Source organism: Amblyraja radiata, chromosome 28, assembly GCF_010909765.2.
Source record: "Amblyraja radiata isolate CabotCenter1 chromosome 28, sAmbRad1.1.pri, whole genome shotgun sequence".
NCBI lineage: Eukaryota > Metazoa > Chordata > Chondrichthyes > Rajiformes > Rajidae > Amblyraja > Amblyraja radiata.
Window position 1 is genome coordinate 7,721,898 of NC_045983.1, and position 18,623 is coordinate 7,740,520.

Sequence of the window (18,623 nt, forward strand, 5' to 3'; positions counted from 1 at the left end):
CAGTTGGCAAATCCATCCCGTTGGTCTCCCAAATGCTTGTTCGTTTGCCGGGCTGTACATGAGTTTGCCGTTTGTAACCTGAGGACGCAATAGTTTAAGGAAGCAATAGATTTTCATGCTGCTTTATAGGAATATTATCAAAGGGTGGCACAGTGCCGCAGCTGGTAGAGCCGTTGCCTCATCGTGCTAGAGACCTGGGTTCATTCCTGACATAGAAACATAGAAAATAGGTGCAGGAGGAGGCCATTCGGCCCTTTGAGCCAGCACCGCCATTCATTGTGATCATGGCTGATCGTCCCCTATCAATAACCCGTGTCTGCCTCCTCCCCATATCCCTTGACTCCACTAGCCCCCTAGAGCTCTATCTAACTCTCTTATCACCTCAGTCTTAAATGACCTCCCCTTTATTCGAAGACTGTGGCCCCTGGTTCTGGACTCGCCCAACATTGGGAACATTTTTCCTGCATCTAGCTTGTCCAGTCCTTTTATAATTTTATATGTTTCTATAAGATCCCCCTCATCCTTCTAAACACCAGTGAATACAAGCCTAGTCTTTTCAATCTTTCCTCATATGACAGTCCCGCCATCCCAGGGATCAATCTCGTGAACCTACACTGCACTGCCTCCATCACACGGATGTCCTTCCTCAAATTAGGAGACAAAAACTGTACACAATACTCCAGATGTGGTCTCACCAGAGCCCTATACAACTGCAGAAGAACCTCTTTACTCCTATACTGAAACTTGGGTGATCTTGGGTGCTGTCTGTGTGGAGTTATCACATTCTCCCTGTGACAGCGTGGGTTTCTTCCAGGTACTGCAGTTGCCGCCTATATCCCAAAGACGTGCAGGTTTGTAGGTTAACTGGTGTCTGTAAATTGTCCCTAGTCTGTAGAGAGTGGATGCGAAAGTGGGATAACATAGAATTAGTGTGAATGGGTGATTGATTGTCGGCATGGACTTGGCGGCTGTATCTCTAAATACAAAATTTGATTCCAACCCAAAGAAAGAGAAATTGGGGAAGATGTCCAAAAATCTGATGAGAGAGGTCAGAGGAAGAAAGTGACACAGAGAGAAAGTTGTGGGTGTAGAATTCCAGAACGTTGGACCTTGGGGGAAAGTGCAATGATCAAATTTGGGAATATTAAAGTCCAAGATTAGTGGAGTCTAGTGTCTTTGGATGATTATATTGTTGGAGGAGATGATACTGAAAGTGGGGGTGGAAGATTGCAACCTTCACGTGGTCCCTCCTGCTTCGACGAATGCAATCAACCCGGCGTGCACAATCAAATAGAACAAGTTGTCCGACAACTTTAGGCTGTGCACGCCATACGTAAGAAGAAGACACTGAAAGTGGAACAACACCATGCAGTAATTGGTAAACAAGGATGATGATTTTAGAATAGAGGCACAACTGGAGGCCAAAGAAGACCAGCAAGCTTGTGTTATGGGTGAATAGAAATTGGTGTGAGTTAGGATGTCGGTAGTCGAGTTTTGCGTGGCTTTAAGTAACCAGAAGATTGAAAGCAGGAAGTTGTAATCAGTGGGGGAAAAAAATAATCAGTGTTTGAGTAACTCAGCGAATCAGGCTGCATCTCTGCATGTACATGTGACATTTAGGTTGTGGAGAAGGGTCCTAACCAGAAATGTTACCTATGCATATGTTACACGGATTATGCCGAACACGCTGAGTTACTCCAGCGTTTTTTAGTAAAGTTCCTTGCTTCTACAGTTATAATCAGTGGGTTGGGCAGCTGAAAACATGACAGCCCACCGTGGATTAATTTAAAAAAAGGTGTTGTTCATGAGGATAGGATACAAAGATCTTGGCATCTGATGAAAAGTTGGGTACAAATTTTATCCAGAGTCCATAGTTTGTGCAGTTTTGTCCATTTTCTTTGTGCAATAAACAATTTCTCTTTGCCAATGCATTTGAACACACCCAGTCCCACTGAACAGTGTTGAATCATGACATTTTGCTGGATCCACAACAGATGGTTTGTTCATTTGGTTCAAGGTGGTAAATACAGCTTAAAACCTGAAACAGTTCTGAGTCAATCTTATTATGCAGTCAGTGACATGACTCAACATCCTGTGTGACTGAGAAGTATTGAGTTATTTCGTTAAATATCTTACCACACAGTTCATGGAAATCCTCACCTGCTTGAGATTATAACCGAGAAGAATAAACAGAATAGACCCCGGGTCCATTTGAGCAGCCTTACTCCTGTTCTGCAGATTTGATTTGAAATGTGTCTTCTTTGTTAAGCTGAATTTTGAGATCTAGCATGGAACCGCGCCGACCATCGATCACCCTGTCGTATCAGTTCTTTGTAATCCCATCCCATCCACTCGATGCACATGATGGGCAATTTGCAGAGGCCAATTAGCTGACAAATTTGGGATGTGGGAAAAAATCTGAGGAAACTCACGCGGTCACTGGGAGAATGTGCAAACTGGACCAGAGGTCAGGATTGAACCTGGATCTCTGGCGCTGTGAGGCTAGCAGCTCTACCAGCTGTGCCACTGTGTCACCCAAGTCGCGAATGTGCAATATCTCCAGCCAATTTCAGTTTTTGTATAAAGCAGGCAGTATTTGTCAATTTCGGTGACTTGTTAGAGTTTCAAGAATAAAAAAAAATTCATGAACACACCTGCCTCCTTCTTAAAGCTGGTAAGAATTTGATTGTTGTACTATTAATGATCACCAGTACGTGTTAGCTACCGTATGTATTATGGCCAGTGATTTGCTGGCTTGTTTTAAAAAGTGAGTTTGTTTTTGATTAGCTTCTTAATTATTCACACCTTCAGTTTTCTTTCTTTTTGAATGTGTTTTATATTAACATTAATTTGTAGGTTACAAGAGCTGGCAGTGTGCTCGGAAGATAGTACTGACGTCAATGACATTGAATTGATACAGCACATAAATGTGGATTGTGCGAGACTCAAACGATTACTGCAAGGTAAAACTGATTTTTCTCTTCATATTTCAATACTTGTGGACTTAAAAAAAAAAAAAAAATCTAAACTCTTTCCCATGCCTGCTTCTTTGCAGTTAAATGATGCAGTTATTTAAAAAAAAGATGTAATCGTAATGGAATTAATACATTTGAATGCCGATTGGAATAAAAAATCAGGAGATTTTGTTTTGCATAGCAGGGTGCGGGAATTAACTTAAGTCAAATTGAGAAATGTAGGGAACACCCTGTTTTGAGAACTGACCAGCAACAAGGACCTCTAAACACTAGCGACAATGTGACCAAAGAAGGCATCCCATGCCTGGCAGCATAAATGAAAGTATTATAACGCGTTGTTGGTGTGAATTTTGGAAGTTTGAGTGCAATATTAAAATGGAGGTTCTTTTTATATGAGAGATTAACATGGATAACATGGAGTTATATTCCTTTGGTCCATTTCCATATGTAATATTTACTTTTTAAAGTACCCTTTCCAATTCTTACCTGAACATTTAAGTGGCTTCTGGTAGGCAGCACAATAAGTTTGTTTCCCTTGAGGTCTATCAGGATACAGGTGCACAACCTTTTATCCGGAGTTCCGGAAACCGAAAAGCTCCGAAAACCGGACATTTTTTCCAGGATGTCGTCTGCACACCAAAGCTCGCGTTTGCCGCCAAACTTGACCCGAAAAGACCCACAGTCAACCCAGGTCTGTACTACTGTAGCGGCTGCCTCCTCCCCGGAGACCGAGGAGACACTTAAACATCTGTAAATAATTGCTTAAATGTTAGTCAGTTAGTTTGGAGGGCTTTTATGTTGGGGGGGGGGGGGGGGGGGGGGGGGGGAAGGGGGAAACTTTAATTCTTAGTCCCCTACCTGGTCGGAGAGGCGGGGAGCAGGCAATGCCTTACCGGGTCGCCGTGCAGTAAGCTCCGGAGCGCTGTGGCCGCCGACTCCCAACATCGCGGAGCTGGGGCTGCGGGCGTCCGGGCGCGGGCGGCGCCGGTTGTAGCTCCGACCCCGGCAACTCTACCCCTGGCTGCGCGGCGCTCCAAATCCAGCGCGGCCCGCGGCCGGACGCCCGCAGCCCCAGGTCCGCGATGTTGTGAGTCGGCGGCCACAGTGCTCCGGAGCTTACCGCACGGCGACCCGGTAAGGCATTGCTCGCTCCCCGCTGGTATCCCAGCGCTGCGACGCCGCCGACTCCCAACATTGCGGAGCTGGGGCTGCGGGCGTCCGGCCGCGGGCCGCGCTGGATTTGGAGCGCCGCGCAGCCAGGGGTAGAGTTGCCGGGGTCGGAGCTACAACCGGCGCCGCCTGCGGCCGGACGCCAGGAGCCCCAGTTCCGCGATGTTGGGAGTCGGCGGCCACAGCGCTCCGGAGCTTACTGCTCGGCGACCCGGTAAGGCATTGCCCGCTCCCCGCCTCTCCGACCAGGTAGGGGACTAAGAATTAAAGTTTCTCCCTTCACCCCCCCCCCCCCCCCCCCACCACATAAAATCCCTCCAAACTAACTGACTAACATTTAAGCAATGATTTACAATGATTCCCCGGTCTCCGGGGAGGAGGCAGCCGCTCCAGACTTTTCAAGCCGCCCGCGCTACCTACCTAATCTACGCTAAAAGTGTCTGGTCCCAAGGCTTTCCGATAAAAGGTTGTGCACCCGTATCATTAAATTTAAAAAAAAGATTTAAAAAGAGCCATTTATGGTTTAAAAGACATTTGGGCAGGTATACAGAACGGAAAGATTGAGAGGGATTTAGGGGCAAAAGCAGGCAGGTGGGGCCAGCATAGATGGGACTTCTTGGTCGGCATGGATAAGTTGGGCCAAAGGGCCTGTTTCTGTGCAACATGATTCTATGACTATGAATGTGATCTCGAAAGTTGGAGACACAAAAAATTGCAGTTGCTGGAATCTTGAACAAAAACAAACCACTGGAGGAACGCAATGGTTCATGCAGCATCAGTAGAGGGAATGGACAGGCAACGTTTCGGGTTGGAACCTTTCTTCATTCAAGAGTGGGCAATCTGCCAATAACCCCACTCCTCTTCACTTGTATTCATCTATTGCTTGCTAAACATTGCCCCACCCCCACCTCTCGTGCCCACTACTCCAGCAGTCTGAAGAAGGGTCTCGATCTGCAACATTATCTGTCCGTTGCCTCCACAGATGCTGCCTGACCTGCTGAGTTCCTCCAGCAGTTTGTATTTTGCATGAGATAATAAGTTGTTGAGCTTGAATTGCTGTAAAATAGTCTTAACAATTTTAAGATGTGTGCAGATAGACAACAACTGTCTCATGGTGTAATAAAATGGAGCTTCAGATGCTGGTTTATACCAAAGACAGTCATAAAATGCTGGAGTAACTCAGCGCATCAGGCAGCATCTCTGGATAGGTGACATTTCGGGTCTGGACCCTTCTTCAGACGGGTTGTAGAGGTGACAGTGGAACTGGACGCTTTCAGTTCTATCTCCCCACCCCCCACTATAATCATTCTGAAAAAGGGTCCCATTTTATAAGAATGATCCCATAAATGAGTGGGTTAACATATGATGAGCGTTTGACGGCACTGGGCCTTTATTTGCTGGAGTTTAGAAGGATGAGGGGGTACCTCATTGAAACATACTGAATAGTGGAAGGCCTGGATAGAGTGGATGTGGGGAGGATGTTTCCACTAGTGGGAGAGTCTAGGACCAGAGGTCTTGGCCTCAGACATTCCTATTGGATGATGAGGAGTAATTTCTTCAGTCAAAGGGTGGTGAATCTGTGAAATTCATTGCCACAGAAGGTTGTGGAGGCCATGGATATTTTCAAGGCGGAAATGGTAAATTCTTGATTACTACGGGTATCAGGCGTTATGGAGAGAAGGCAGGTGAATGGGGTTTGGAGCGAGAGATAGATCAGTCATGATTGTTTGGCAGAGCAATCTTAATGGCCTGAATGGCATAATTCTGCTCTGAAGATACACACAAAATCCTGGAATAACTCAGTGGGACAGGCAGCATCTCTGGATAGAACGAATGGGTGACGTTTCGGGTCGAGACCCTTCTACAGACTGAGTGTCAGGGAAGAGGGAGACACAGAAATATGGAGAGGCGTGGTGTGAAAACGAGACATCAACGGGGCCGAAGATCAAGGAAAATATAGGATCGGTCATTGTTAGTGAGGGGAAGGTCACAACGAAGCATTCAAAGCTAAAATTTTAATCAGGAGGACAGTTAAACTTATTGGAGAACTGTATGGAGGAGAGAGAGAGAGGGAATGCAAGGGTTACTTGAAGTTAGAGAAGTCAACGTTCATGCCGCTGGGGTGTAAGCTGCCCAAGCGAAATATGCAGTGCTGTTCCTCCAATTTGTGCTGGGCCTCACTCTGACAGTGGAGAAGGCTCAGGACAGAAAGGTCAATATGGGAATGGGGGGGGGGTTCATGTAGATTTCTTGTAGGTTTAGGTGGACTGAACGGAGGTGTTCAGCGAAACAATTGAATTTTGCTCTTATCTCTTATGACCTTACGGCTCCCAAAATGTTACCAGATGTGCTGCCTCTCCAGGTGTGCTTCCTAGCCCGCTGATTTACTCCAGCATTTTGTGACAATGTCATGGTGGTCACTTTAAAGATAACTAGTGGGAAAAATGCTTCATTAGTATTATAATAAAGTGACCATTTTAAAGTTTGCAATATCCCATAAGATTCTCCTAATTGTCCACCTTTTATGCAATTTCTTCTGGGTAGCCTTGCTTCTTCACCAATTACAAGAGAAAAATCCTCGCAATTTATGCCTGAAAAATAATTTCTCAAGCGGAGAGTATGGAAGCTATGGGTAGTTTGAGTGGATCTCCAAGGAATTTAATCTGTTTGTGATCAATGTGAACTATCAGCAAGTGGCCCGGAAGTTGGTTTGAAAAATAATTGTAAACCGCAATATTCTTGAACGTGGTTACAACAGAGCAATAATCTGCATGCCTAGAAAATGATCTGCATGCCTAGAAGGCTCGCGATGCCGCTTTCAGATCTGGCGACGCTGAGGGATACAGCTCATCCAGGGCCAATCTGAAAATGGGAATTAGGAATGCCAAACTCAATCACAAACGGCGGATTGAGGAGCACTTCCATAACAACTCTGACCCCAGGCGCATGTGGCAAGGAATCAAATCCCTTGCCGATTACCAGAAAGTTAACACCCCTCCCCCAGACAACGCCACCCTTCCTGACGAGCTAAACCATTTCTATGCTCGCTTTGACCGAGATAACAGAACCCCAGCCATCAAAGTTGCTCCACCCCCAAATGAACAACCCCTCAGTCTCTCCACCTCTGCTGTACAAGATGCACTGAGCAAGGTGAATGAGCGCAAAGCTGCCGGCCCCGATGGCATCCCTGGCCGGGTGCTTAGGGCATGTGCTGGACAACTATCCCAAGTCTTTACCGACATTTTCAATCACTCACTGGCCCAGGGTGTTGTCCCCACTTGCCTCAAGACATCAACCATCGTGCCAGTGCCCAAACAGTCAGCCACAGGGAGCCTCAACGATTTCCGCCCAGTGGCACTCACCCCTGTCATTGCTAAGTGCTTTGAGCGGCTGATCTTGGCTCACCTCAAAGCCAGCCTCCCCCCCACACTGGACCCCCATCAGTTTGCCTACCGGGCCAACAGGTCTACAGAGGACGCCATATCGGCGGCCCTACACTCTGCCCTGACCCACCTGGACAACAACAACTCCTACATCAGGTTGCTGTTCATTGATTTCAGCTCCGCTTTCAACACTGTCATCCCCGCCAGCTTGATCACCAAACTCAGCGGGCTTGGCATCTCCACCTCCCTCTGCAACTGGACACTGGATTTCCTCACCAACAGACCACAGTCTGTTAGGGTCAACAACCTCACCTCCACCACTATAACACTGAACACCGGCGTGCCACAGGGCTGTGTGCTCAGCCCTCTCCTCTACTCCCTCTTCACCCACGACTGCATCCCTAAGTACGGATCCAACGCCATCATTAAGTTTGCTGACGACACCACGGTGGTAGGACTGATCAGTGACAACGATGAGTCAGCCTACCGAGAGGAGGTCCAGCACCTGACAACCTGGTGTGCCAATAATAACCTCGTCCTCAACTCCAAGAAGACGAAGGAACTTATTGTCGACTTCAGGAAGGTCAGAGGGGGCAGACATACCCCCATCCACATAAACGGGACTGAGGTGGAGCGCGTCTCCAGCTACAAATTCCTTGGGGTACACATCTCGGAGGATTTGTCCTGGTCCCTCAACACCTCCAAGCTGATCAAAAAGGCACAGCAGCGCCTTTACTTCCTGAGGAGGCTCAAGAAAGCCCACCTGTCCCCCCAGATCCTGACCAACTTCTACAGGTGTACCATCGAGAGCATCCTGACCGCCTGCTTCACGGTATGGTACAGCAGCTGCACTGTTGCGGACAGGAAGGCACTACAACGGGTGGTGAAAACCGCGCAGCACATCATCGGCGCCCCGCTCCCTGCCATGGATGCCCTCCACCGAAAACGGTGTCTGAAACGAGCTGGGAAGATCATTAAAGACCCCTCCCACCCCAACCATGGACTGTTTACCCTCCTCCCATCAGGGAGGCGGTACAGGAGCCTCAGGTCTCGTACCAGTAGGATGAGGAACAGCTTCTACAATCATACCGTCGCATTGCTGAACTCGGAGTCCCGCCGATAGATTCCTCCGGTCCCTCCGTCCCCATTGTTTAATTTATTCTGCATTTTTTATTGTTCTGTATCCTCTTTTTTTTTAAATTTCTATATTGCACTACTACGGACTGACGCAAAACTGCATTTCGTTGTACCCATACTCAGTATTTGTGCAATGACATTAAAGTTGAATTGAATTGAATTGAAAAAAGTTGCCCAGAAGTTGGTTTGAAAAATAATTGTAAACCGCAATATTCTTGAACGTGGTTACAACAGAGCAATAATCTGCATGACTAGAAAATGATTCTAAGGATTCGTTTAAGGGAATGATGGATATGTTTTCTATCAACACAAGCTTGCAAAATGTTTATTATAAATCCTTGCTATCACATGTATAGAACAATTGCTTGGGGGCAATGCAAACAGGATGCTCCTGAAGATGGTAGAAGATGGATTATTTTATTGATAACAATTGAGTTTTGTGACCCGAAGGGAAATAGCAGAACTAAATTGGCATTAACTTGAACTGTATTAGCCTTGTTCAATCTGAGGGTATGTTGGTGACCTTTTAGAATATGTTGAAACACGGAACGGCAGATGCTGGTGTACGCCAAAGGACACACAGTGTTGGAGTAATTCAGCGGGTCAATCAGCTTCTCTGCTGAACATGGTTGGGTACCATTTCGGTTCGGGACCCTTCTTCAGTCAGATCCTTGTACATCACTTATCCATGTTCTCCAGCGATGCTGCCTGACCTGTTGAGTTACTCCAGCACTTTGTGTCTTTTTTCTTTCGAACACGTTTATACTTAATTCTTGGGGAGTAAACTACCGATTTTTTAATTGTAATGGCATAATGCTTATGCTGGGATGTTCATTCAAGTTTTCAGAGTTATGGATTTAGCTCAATGAAAATGTCAACTGCTTTAGAAGATGTTTTATGTTTTTGTTTGTGAGATGGAGGAGGTTGATCAATTAGCTTGCCTCCTTTGAATTTATTTGAAGCTGATGAAATAATGTGATTTGAACTAGAAGTTAATCACCTGCCTGATCAATCTGGTGTTAAAACATTGCTAAGGAGGAAATAAGTGATGCATAGAATGTTGATAGAGAAATTGAAAACAGCGGAAATTTTCATTTTAATAACTTGGAGCTCAATTGTACAATATACAATTAACCTGTTGATGCAAAAGAATGAATGTACAACTTTTGTGAACTTGGCCCTGTTCACAGTATTCCTTTTTCAAATATTAAATTTTTCCAGTGTTTGCTAAATTGGAGGAAAAGTAATGAAATCTTCTTATTTTCTACAGAGACGGTCTTTAAATTCAAGGCATTAAAAAAAGCAGCTCAGTTGGCAGTCATAAACAGTCTCGAAAAGGTAAGTTTTTGTTACCCTGTTGACCCTGTCCTAATTGTCATCTGATGGATGCATGGAGATGATCTCAGCAATGTGTCTGCGGGTGTACAACAATTAAAATATTCCAATGCTAATTGCACCTTCGCTACTGAGTTTGTGGGCTTATTTGTTTTATTGCGTGGAGGATTAAGATTTCAAACATCCTCCAGATTTGCAATTGTCTTATGAAATTTGGAATATGTTACAAACGTGTGAAAGTGAAATGTATATTTTTCGGATGTCCTTCTCATAATTTAACTTGAGATCCTGTGATGAAAGAAAAATTATGTTGACTATATTATATTAACATAGAAACATAGAAATTAGGTGCAGGAGTAGGCCATTCGGCCCTTCGAGCCTGCACCGCCATTCAATATGATCATGGCTGATCATCCAACTCAGTATCCCGTACCTGCCTTCTCTCCATACCCTCTGATCCCCTTAGCCACAAGGGCCACATCTAACTCCCTCTTAAATATAGCCAATGAACTGGCCTCGACTACCCTCTGTGGCAGAGAGTTCCAGAGATTCACCACTCTCTGTGTGAAAAAAGTTCTTCTCATCTCGGTTTTAAAGGATTTCCCCCTTATCCTTAAGCTGTGACCCCTTGTCCTGGACTTCCCCAACATCGGGAGCAATCTTCCTGCATCTAGCCTGTCCAACCCCTTAAGAATTTTATAAGTTTCTATAAGATCCCCTCTCAATCTCCTAAATTCTAGAGAGTATAAACCAAGTCTATCCAGTCTTTCTTCATAAGACAGTCCTGACATCCCAGGAATCAGTCTGGTGAACCTTCTCTGCACTCCCTCTATGGCAATAATGTCCTTCCTCAGATTTGGAGACCAAAACTGTACGCAATACTCCAGGTGTGGTCTCACCAAGACCCTGTATAACTGCAGTAGAACCTCCCTGCTCCTATACTCAAATCCTTTTGCTATGAAAGCTAACATACCATTCGCTTTCTTCACTGCCTGCTGCACCTGCATGCCCACTTTCAATGACTGGTGTACCATGACACCCAGGTCTTGCTGCATCTCCCCTTTTCCTAGTCGGCCACCATTTAGATAATAGTCTGCTTTCCTGTTTTTGCCACCAAAATGGATAACCTCACATTTATCCACATTATACTGCATCTGCCAAACATTTGCCCACTCACCCAGCCTATCCAAGTCACCTTGCAGTCTCCTAGCATCCTCGTCACAGCTAACACTGCCCCCCAGCTTAGTGTCATCCGCAAACTTGGAGATATTGCCTTCAATTCCCTCATCCAGATCATTAATATATATTGTAAATAGCTGGGGTCCCAGCACTGAGCCTTGCGGTACCCCACTAGTCACTGCCTGCCATTGTGAAAAGGACCTGTTTACTCCTACTCTTTGCTTCCTGTTTGCCAGCCAGTTCTCTATCCACATCAATACTGAACCCCCAATGCCGTGTGCTTTAAGTTTGTATACTAATCTCTTATGTGGGACCTTGTCGAAAGCCTTCTGGAAGTCCAGATACACCACATCCACTGGTTCTCCCCTATCCACGCTACTAGTTACATCCTCGAAAAATTCTATAAGATTCGTCAGACATGATTTACCTTTTGTAAATCCATGCTGACTTTGTCCAATGATTTCACCACTTTCCAAATGTGCTGCTATCCCATCTTTAATAACTGACTCTAGCAGTTTCCCCACTACCGATGTTAGACTAACTGGTCTAATTCCCCGTTTTCTCTCTCCCTCCCTTCTTAAAAAGTGGGGTTACGTTTGCTACCCACCAACCCTCAGGAACTACTCCAGAATCTAAAGAGTTTTGAAAGATTATTACTAATGCATCCACTATTTCTGGAGCTACTTCCTTAAGTACTCTGGGATGCAGCCTATCTGGCCCTGGGGATTTATCGGCCTTTAATCCATTCAATTTACCCAACACCACTTCCCGGCTAACCTGGATTTCACTCAATTCCTCCAACTCCTTTGACCCGCGGTCCCCTGCTATTTCCGGCAGATTATTTATGTATTCCTTAGTGAAGACGGAACCAAAGTAGTTATTCAATTGGTCCGCCATATCCTTGTTCCTCATGATCAACTCACCTGTTTCTGACTGCAAGGGACCTACATTTGTTTTAACTAATCTTTTTCTTTTCACATATCTATAAAAACTTTTGCAGTCAGTTTTTATGTTCCCTGCCAGTTTTCTTTCATAATCTATTTTTCCTTTCCTAATTAAGCCCTTTGTCCTCCTCTGCTGGTCTCTGAATTTCTCCCAGTCCTCCGGTATGCTGCTTTTTCTGGCTAATTTGTACGCATCATCCTTCGCTTTGATACTATCCCTGATTTCCCTTGTTATCCACGGATGCACTACCTTCCCTGATTTATTCTTTTGCCAAACTGGGATGAACAATTTTTGTAGTTCATCCATGCAGTCTTTAATAAATGTCTTCCATTGCATATCCACCGTCAACCCTTTTAGAATTAATTGCCAGTCAATCTTGGCCAATTCACGTCTCATACCCTCAAAGTTACCTTTCTTTAAGTTCAGAACCATTGTTTCTGAATTAACAATGTCACTCTCCATCCTAATGAAGAACTCAACCATATTATGGTCACTCTTTCCCAAGGGGGCACGTACAACAAGACTGCTAACTAACCCTTCCTCATTACTCAATACCCAGTCTAAAATAGCCTGCTCTCTCGTTGGTTCCTCTACATGTTGATTTAGATAACTATCCCGCATACATTCCAAAAAATCCTCTTCCTCAGCACCCCTGCCAATTTGATTCACCCAATCTATATGTAGATTGAAGTCACCCATTATAACGGTTTTGCCTTTGTCGCACGCATTTCTAATTTCCTGTTTGATACCATCTCCAACTTCACTACTACTGTTAGGTGGCCTGTACACAACACCCACCAGCGTTTTCTGCCCCTTAGTGTTTCGCAGCTCTACCCATACCGATTCCACATCCTGCAAACTAATGTCCTTCCTTTCCATTGCGTTAATCTCCTCTCTAACCAGCAACGCTACCCCACCTCCTTTTCCTTTCTCTCTATCCCTCCAAGTATATTGAATACTTGTCTTTGAGATGATTATACATGCACATAGTAGATTATTGATAAATTGGTCTTGATGGCATTCTACTTTCATCTAATTAGGGAAAAATATTACACAAACCTGGGTTGAATTTTCTTCAAATATACATTGGGGTTAGTTATATGTTAGTTTTAAAGATGTTGTAGTATCATGAATAAGTGATTAAGGAACCGAAAGTGACTTTTAGCAGAAATGCAGGTATTTAGAACATGGAACATAGACCAATATAGCACCGGAACAGGCCCTTTGGCGACAATGTATATGCCGATCATGATTACTATTTCAACTAGTCCCATCACTTGCACTTTAGCTGTGTGGCTCCATTTCCTGCCTGTTCATGTGCCTGAATGCCATTTAAGCGTTGCTCTTGGATATGCTTCCATGCCTTCTCTCACCTGAAATTTATGCCTTCGCGTACTTGATATTTCCATCCTAGGAAAATGACTCTACCATCTACTTTATCTGTGCCTCTCATAATTTTCTATATTTCTATCAGGTCACTCCCTCAGCCTCCGACGCTTCAGTGAAAACAATTCAAGTTTGTCCAACCTCTCCTTACAGTTTTAATTTAAAAAGTACAGCGTTGGAGTAACTCAGCGGGTCAGGCAGCATCCTTAGAATATAGATAAGTAACATTTTGGGTTGGGACCCTTCTTCAGATTGAAAGAATCTTGACCCGAAATGTCACCTATCCATGTTCTCCAGAGACGCTGCCTGGCCTGCTGACTTACTCCAGCACTTTTTTGTAAACCAGCATCTGAAGTTTATTGTGTCTACTCTCTCCTTGTATTTCGGTAAAGCTCTCTCTAATCCAGGCAACATCCCAGCAAGCCTCTTTGCACCCTTTCCAAATCCTCCGTTCCCTTCCTGTAATGTGGTGACACAATATTCCAAATGCAGCCAAACCAAAATTTTATAAAGCTGCACTTGTGCTCAATGCCCTGACTGTTGAAGGCAGGTATGTACTGACCTTTTTTACCGATCAACTTATTCTAGCACTTCAAGGGATTAAAGATCTTGCACCAATGCTCCTAATGGGCCTGTCCCACTTAGGCGACTACAGGAGACTATGCGGCCGCCACATGGTCGCCACATGCTCGCAGGTGGTTGCCGGGGAGTCGCCTTCATGGTTGTGAGTCGGTCCTGCATTCTGGGAACTAGTCGCAGCTTCATTCTGGTCCCCGCTAATTTTTCAACATGTTGAGAAATTAGCGGTGACCAGAATGAAGCCGCCATGGAGAGTTGCGAGAATTCTCATGCCATAGGTAGTGGGTTGCCAGGAGGTCGTAGGTTGTAGCCGGTGCTGACCGGTGAATTTCATTGGCTCATTGGGGAAAAAAACGTAAACAGTAGTTTTCAGAACCAAGGATAACAGCCGCGTATCTCTGGCTTCTTAAAAGTTGTCTCCACTCCTTCTCCCCACTCCATCTCACCCTTCACCCCCCTCCCCCTCTTTTAAAGGACTTCAGTGGTCCTTCCCGTACACTGCTTTCACCGTCTTAATTACAGCGCCAAACTTCCTGTTCATCGTGGTGTGTGTCTGTATCACATTGGCTTTTCACCGTGTGAATTTCACTCAGTGAATTTTCGCCCCCCCCTCCCCCCCTGCTTGCCCTGTCCCCCTCCTGCATAACTGGCTGGTGAAGGAAGCGATGTGTGTGTGTGTGTCTGTGTTCCACTCTGACAGTCGCCATTCCAGGCGCTGGTTTTTCAGCAACCTGCTACAACTTGACAGTCGGTGGCAGTCGCCTGAAAAATCGCCTAGTGGAACAGGCCCATAAGGGTCCTCCCATTTACTGAATACCTCTACTTGCATTTGGCCTCCAGAAGTGTAACATCTCACATTTGTCCAGATTAAACTGCATCTGCCATTTCTCCACCCATATTTCTGATTGATCTATACCCTGCTGTTTCCTTCGACAACCTTCCTCGCCACACCTCAGAACTCCACCAGTTATTATGTTGTCTGCAAAAACAGATCAGCCCACCGACATTTCCATCCAAGTCATTTGTATTTTGAACTTAGAACCGAGGTCCCGGCTCTGATCCCTGCGGACCACTGTTGGTCACAGAATTCCAGTCGGAATAACCCCCATCCACCACTACCATCCGTCTTCTCTGACCAGGCCAGATTTGAATCCAATCTAGCAAATTTCCATATGTCTCCTCTGCCTTGATATTCTGGATTAGCCTATCCTGAAGGACCTTACAGAATGTTATGCTCAATTCCATGTCGACCGCATCCACTGCCCCGACCTCATCAATCACACTGAATGTCTTCAAACACTTGAGTTGATAAAACATGGCCTTCCCCGCACAATGCCATGCTGACAAAGCTTTTCACTATACCTCGGTACACGTGACAATAAGTAAACTCAAACTGTTGCGAATTAGCCCTTACTTTAAAGATGTGAGTAAATCCTGCTCCTTAATACCTTCGATAGTTTGCCTACCATTCTTGTAAGGCTGAGTAAAATAACAAGCGCTGGAGTAACCCAGGAGGTCACTGGCGCTCTGAGGCAGCAACTCTATCAACTGCACCTCTGTGCTGCCCTTATGTTCTCATGTGATTTTGGTTGAGGAATGAATATTGGCCAGGTCATTTAAGCCAAATTGCCCAATTATAGGCAAGGGAGACTTGCATCAAGGAACTGCAGGTGCTGAAATCTAAAATAAAACAATATGCTGGGCTATGTCAGCAGCGGAGGCGGCATCTCTGGAGGAAACGGACATGTGACGTTTCTGGTCCCGAACTGCAATGACACCTATCCATGCTCTCCAGACATGCTGCCTCAACTGCTGACCTAACCCAGCACTTCGTGCTTTATTGAAGATTTCACCACCTGCAGTTGGCTGATGCGAGTCTCCCTGGCCTCTACTTCTGTGTCTTGCTCCCATTTTCCTTCTTGAAATAAAGGAGCAACATTGTCTTATCTCCAGGTCGAGGGAACCTTGGTGTGGCTAAAGGAGATGCAAAGATCTCTGCCAAGGCCTGGCTATCTCCTCTCAATAACCTGGGGCAGATCGCATCAGACCCTGGAAACTTTTCACAAGACCCAGCATCCCCTCCCCCTTGATGTCAACGTGCCCTAGAATATCAGCATACGCTTTCTGTTCTGTTATTTGGTGAATTTGGTGAAATACTCAATTAGTGTCTTGCTCACTTTGTCTGGCTCCAGGCTTCCATCTTCTGTCCTTGTGGTCCACCCTCTCCTGAGCTGCCTTCCTGTTTTTAATACATGTGTCTTGGGATTTTCGTCAAGGACATTTCATGTTCCCTTCCAGCTCTTTAGATTCCCTGTTTAAGTTATTTCCTGCTTCCTTTATATTCCTCAAGGACATTGCCTGATTTCAGCTGCTGAAAACTTGCATATGCTTCCTTTCTTTAGTTTTTAGTTTTAGAGATACAGCGCGGAAACAGGCCCTTCGGCCCACCGATTCCGCACTGACCAGCGATCCCAGCAGATTAACACTATCCTACACTAGGGACAATTTACACTTATACCAAGCCAATTCACCTACAAACCCGTAAGTCTTTGGAGTGTGGGAGGAAACCGAAGATCTTGTCCTTATCTGTAACCATGTTAAAATTAATGGCTCTCCAATCTCAGTCACAAAGCTCTTAACAGTGAATTAGGTTCTTATGTTGTAATTGAGGAAATCTAGCTGTTATGTTCACACATGCGGTAATGTGAGAAGGAACAGTTTCCATTGTCATTAGATTTAAAAATGGTGCTTAAAGGAAGATCAGATACAAGAGTCCAAGCGATCCATTCCTATATTTTTTGATTGATTGAACGATATAGCAGGGAAACAGGACCTTCAGCCCACTGAGTGCATGCCGACCATCGATTACCCGCTCACACCAATTCCATGTTATCTCAATTTCTCATCCACCCCTACATTCTAGAGGCATTTACAGAGGCCCAAATAACCTATAAATCTTCCCCCCCCCATCTTTAAGATCTGGGCGGAAACTGGAGAACCTGGAGGAAATCCAGGTGGTCACAGTGAGAACATGCAAACTCCACATAGATAGCGCCTGAGTTCAGAATCAAACCGGGATCTCTGAGGCATCAACTGCACCACTGTGCTGCCCTTCTGTTCTAATGTGATTTTGGTTGAGGAATTGGCTAGGTCATTTAAGCTAAATTGACCAATTTCTTTCACCTATCTTTTGCCTGTTTTGGTAACATCCACGGTCAGGAGTTTGTCCAGATCCCTTTCCAATGCTTAGAGCTTAAATCAGCAACTCGTTTCAAAGGCCACTGTTGATGTAAAAGTGAACGACTCGCATTTATGCTGTGTAACTTTGTTAGAATATGAAGACAGTGGTTAAACAAACCATAATGGTGGTTCCTCTTGGTGTTACTAAACCCAATTATTTTATTTTTGCCAGCCCTTTGTTAATGTCCTGATTTGCAGAATCAACAGGCAATATAGATGTGTAGAAAGGCTTCTAATTTGAGAGACATTTGGAGACTAATTTTGGGATAAACTGCAGGTTTATTTTTTTTTTAACTCAGCGGGTCAAGCAGCATCTCTAGAGATCATGATGGGTGGCATCTAGGGTCAGGACCCTTCTTCAGATGAAGGTTTACCTCTCCAGTTGCTGTTTGACCTGTTGAATTACTCCAGCACTTGGGGACTAACGTTCCTGTTTCTACTGGCAATGTTTTGGAATTTTGCTCATTTTTTATATCCTGGATGAAATTTAACTTCATGGAGATCACCGAAGATGCTCATGTACTTCTCATAAAGCGGTCATTAGAAATTATTTAAATGAATAAATGAATAAATAAGTTTATTGGCCAAGTGTTCACTGACAAGGAATTTGCCTTGGTGCTCCGCCCGCAAGTGACAACATGACATAGTGACAGTTAGGAATGATACATAAAACATTAAACATTAATAATAAAACATGATTGATTAAACATGTGCATTAATTAAAATAACAGAGCAAAAGGAGGCTGCAGATTTTTGGTTATTGAGTAGAGCTACTACTCGTGGGGAAAAAAAGCTGTTTTTATGTCTGGCTGTGAAGCTTTGACAGTCTGGAGTCGCCTTCCAGAGGGAAGTGATTCAAAGAGTTTGTGGCCAGGGTGAGAGGGGTCAGAGATGATCTTACCCGCTCGCTTCCTGGCCCTTCCTGTGTATTACTATTCCAAGAGCCAGTCCAAGTTCAAGCTGGCCTATTTTGCTAATATCAATGACAGAGTATTTTAAAACTTTATTTTTGGCCCTCTATGTAAATCCAGCCAATTTATACAAGTTCTGTGATTTTAGCAAGAGTACAAAAAGTACATTTGCCGTAGATAGTCAACTAATATCTAATTAATGTCATAGTTAAATCCCAGTCAGAAACTCTGCAATCAGAAGTGCTGCCTTTCCCATGAAAGGTTATAGTGAGCCCTTGTCGTTGCTTATTGCAAGAGATCCTAATGTGCTATTTTTTTTAAAGTAGCAAATATCACCATATGGATGCAGAGGAATATGGAGTCGCAGCTGGTAGAGCTTCAGC

At 44.8% G+C, this 18,623-nt stretch overlaps 1 protein-coding gene across 9 annotated transcripts in view; it reads left to right on the top strand.

Annotated features, from left to right (window-relative positions):
- Positions 1-18,623, top strand: part of nf1 (neurofibromin 1) — a 325,252-nt gene that overhangs the window by 61,970 nt on the left and 244,659 nt on the right. For all 9 annotated transcript variants that reach the window (XM_033045689.1, XM_033045685.1, XM_033045690.1 and 6 more), the window contains exons 5-6: positions 2,857-2,963; positions 9,936-10,003. In XM_033045689.1, coding sequence (XP_032901580.1) covers positions 2,857-2,963; positions 9,936-10,003 — 175 coding nt within the window. The remainder of the gene's footprint in view (positions 1-2,856; positions 2,964-9,935; positions 10,004-18,623) is intronic.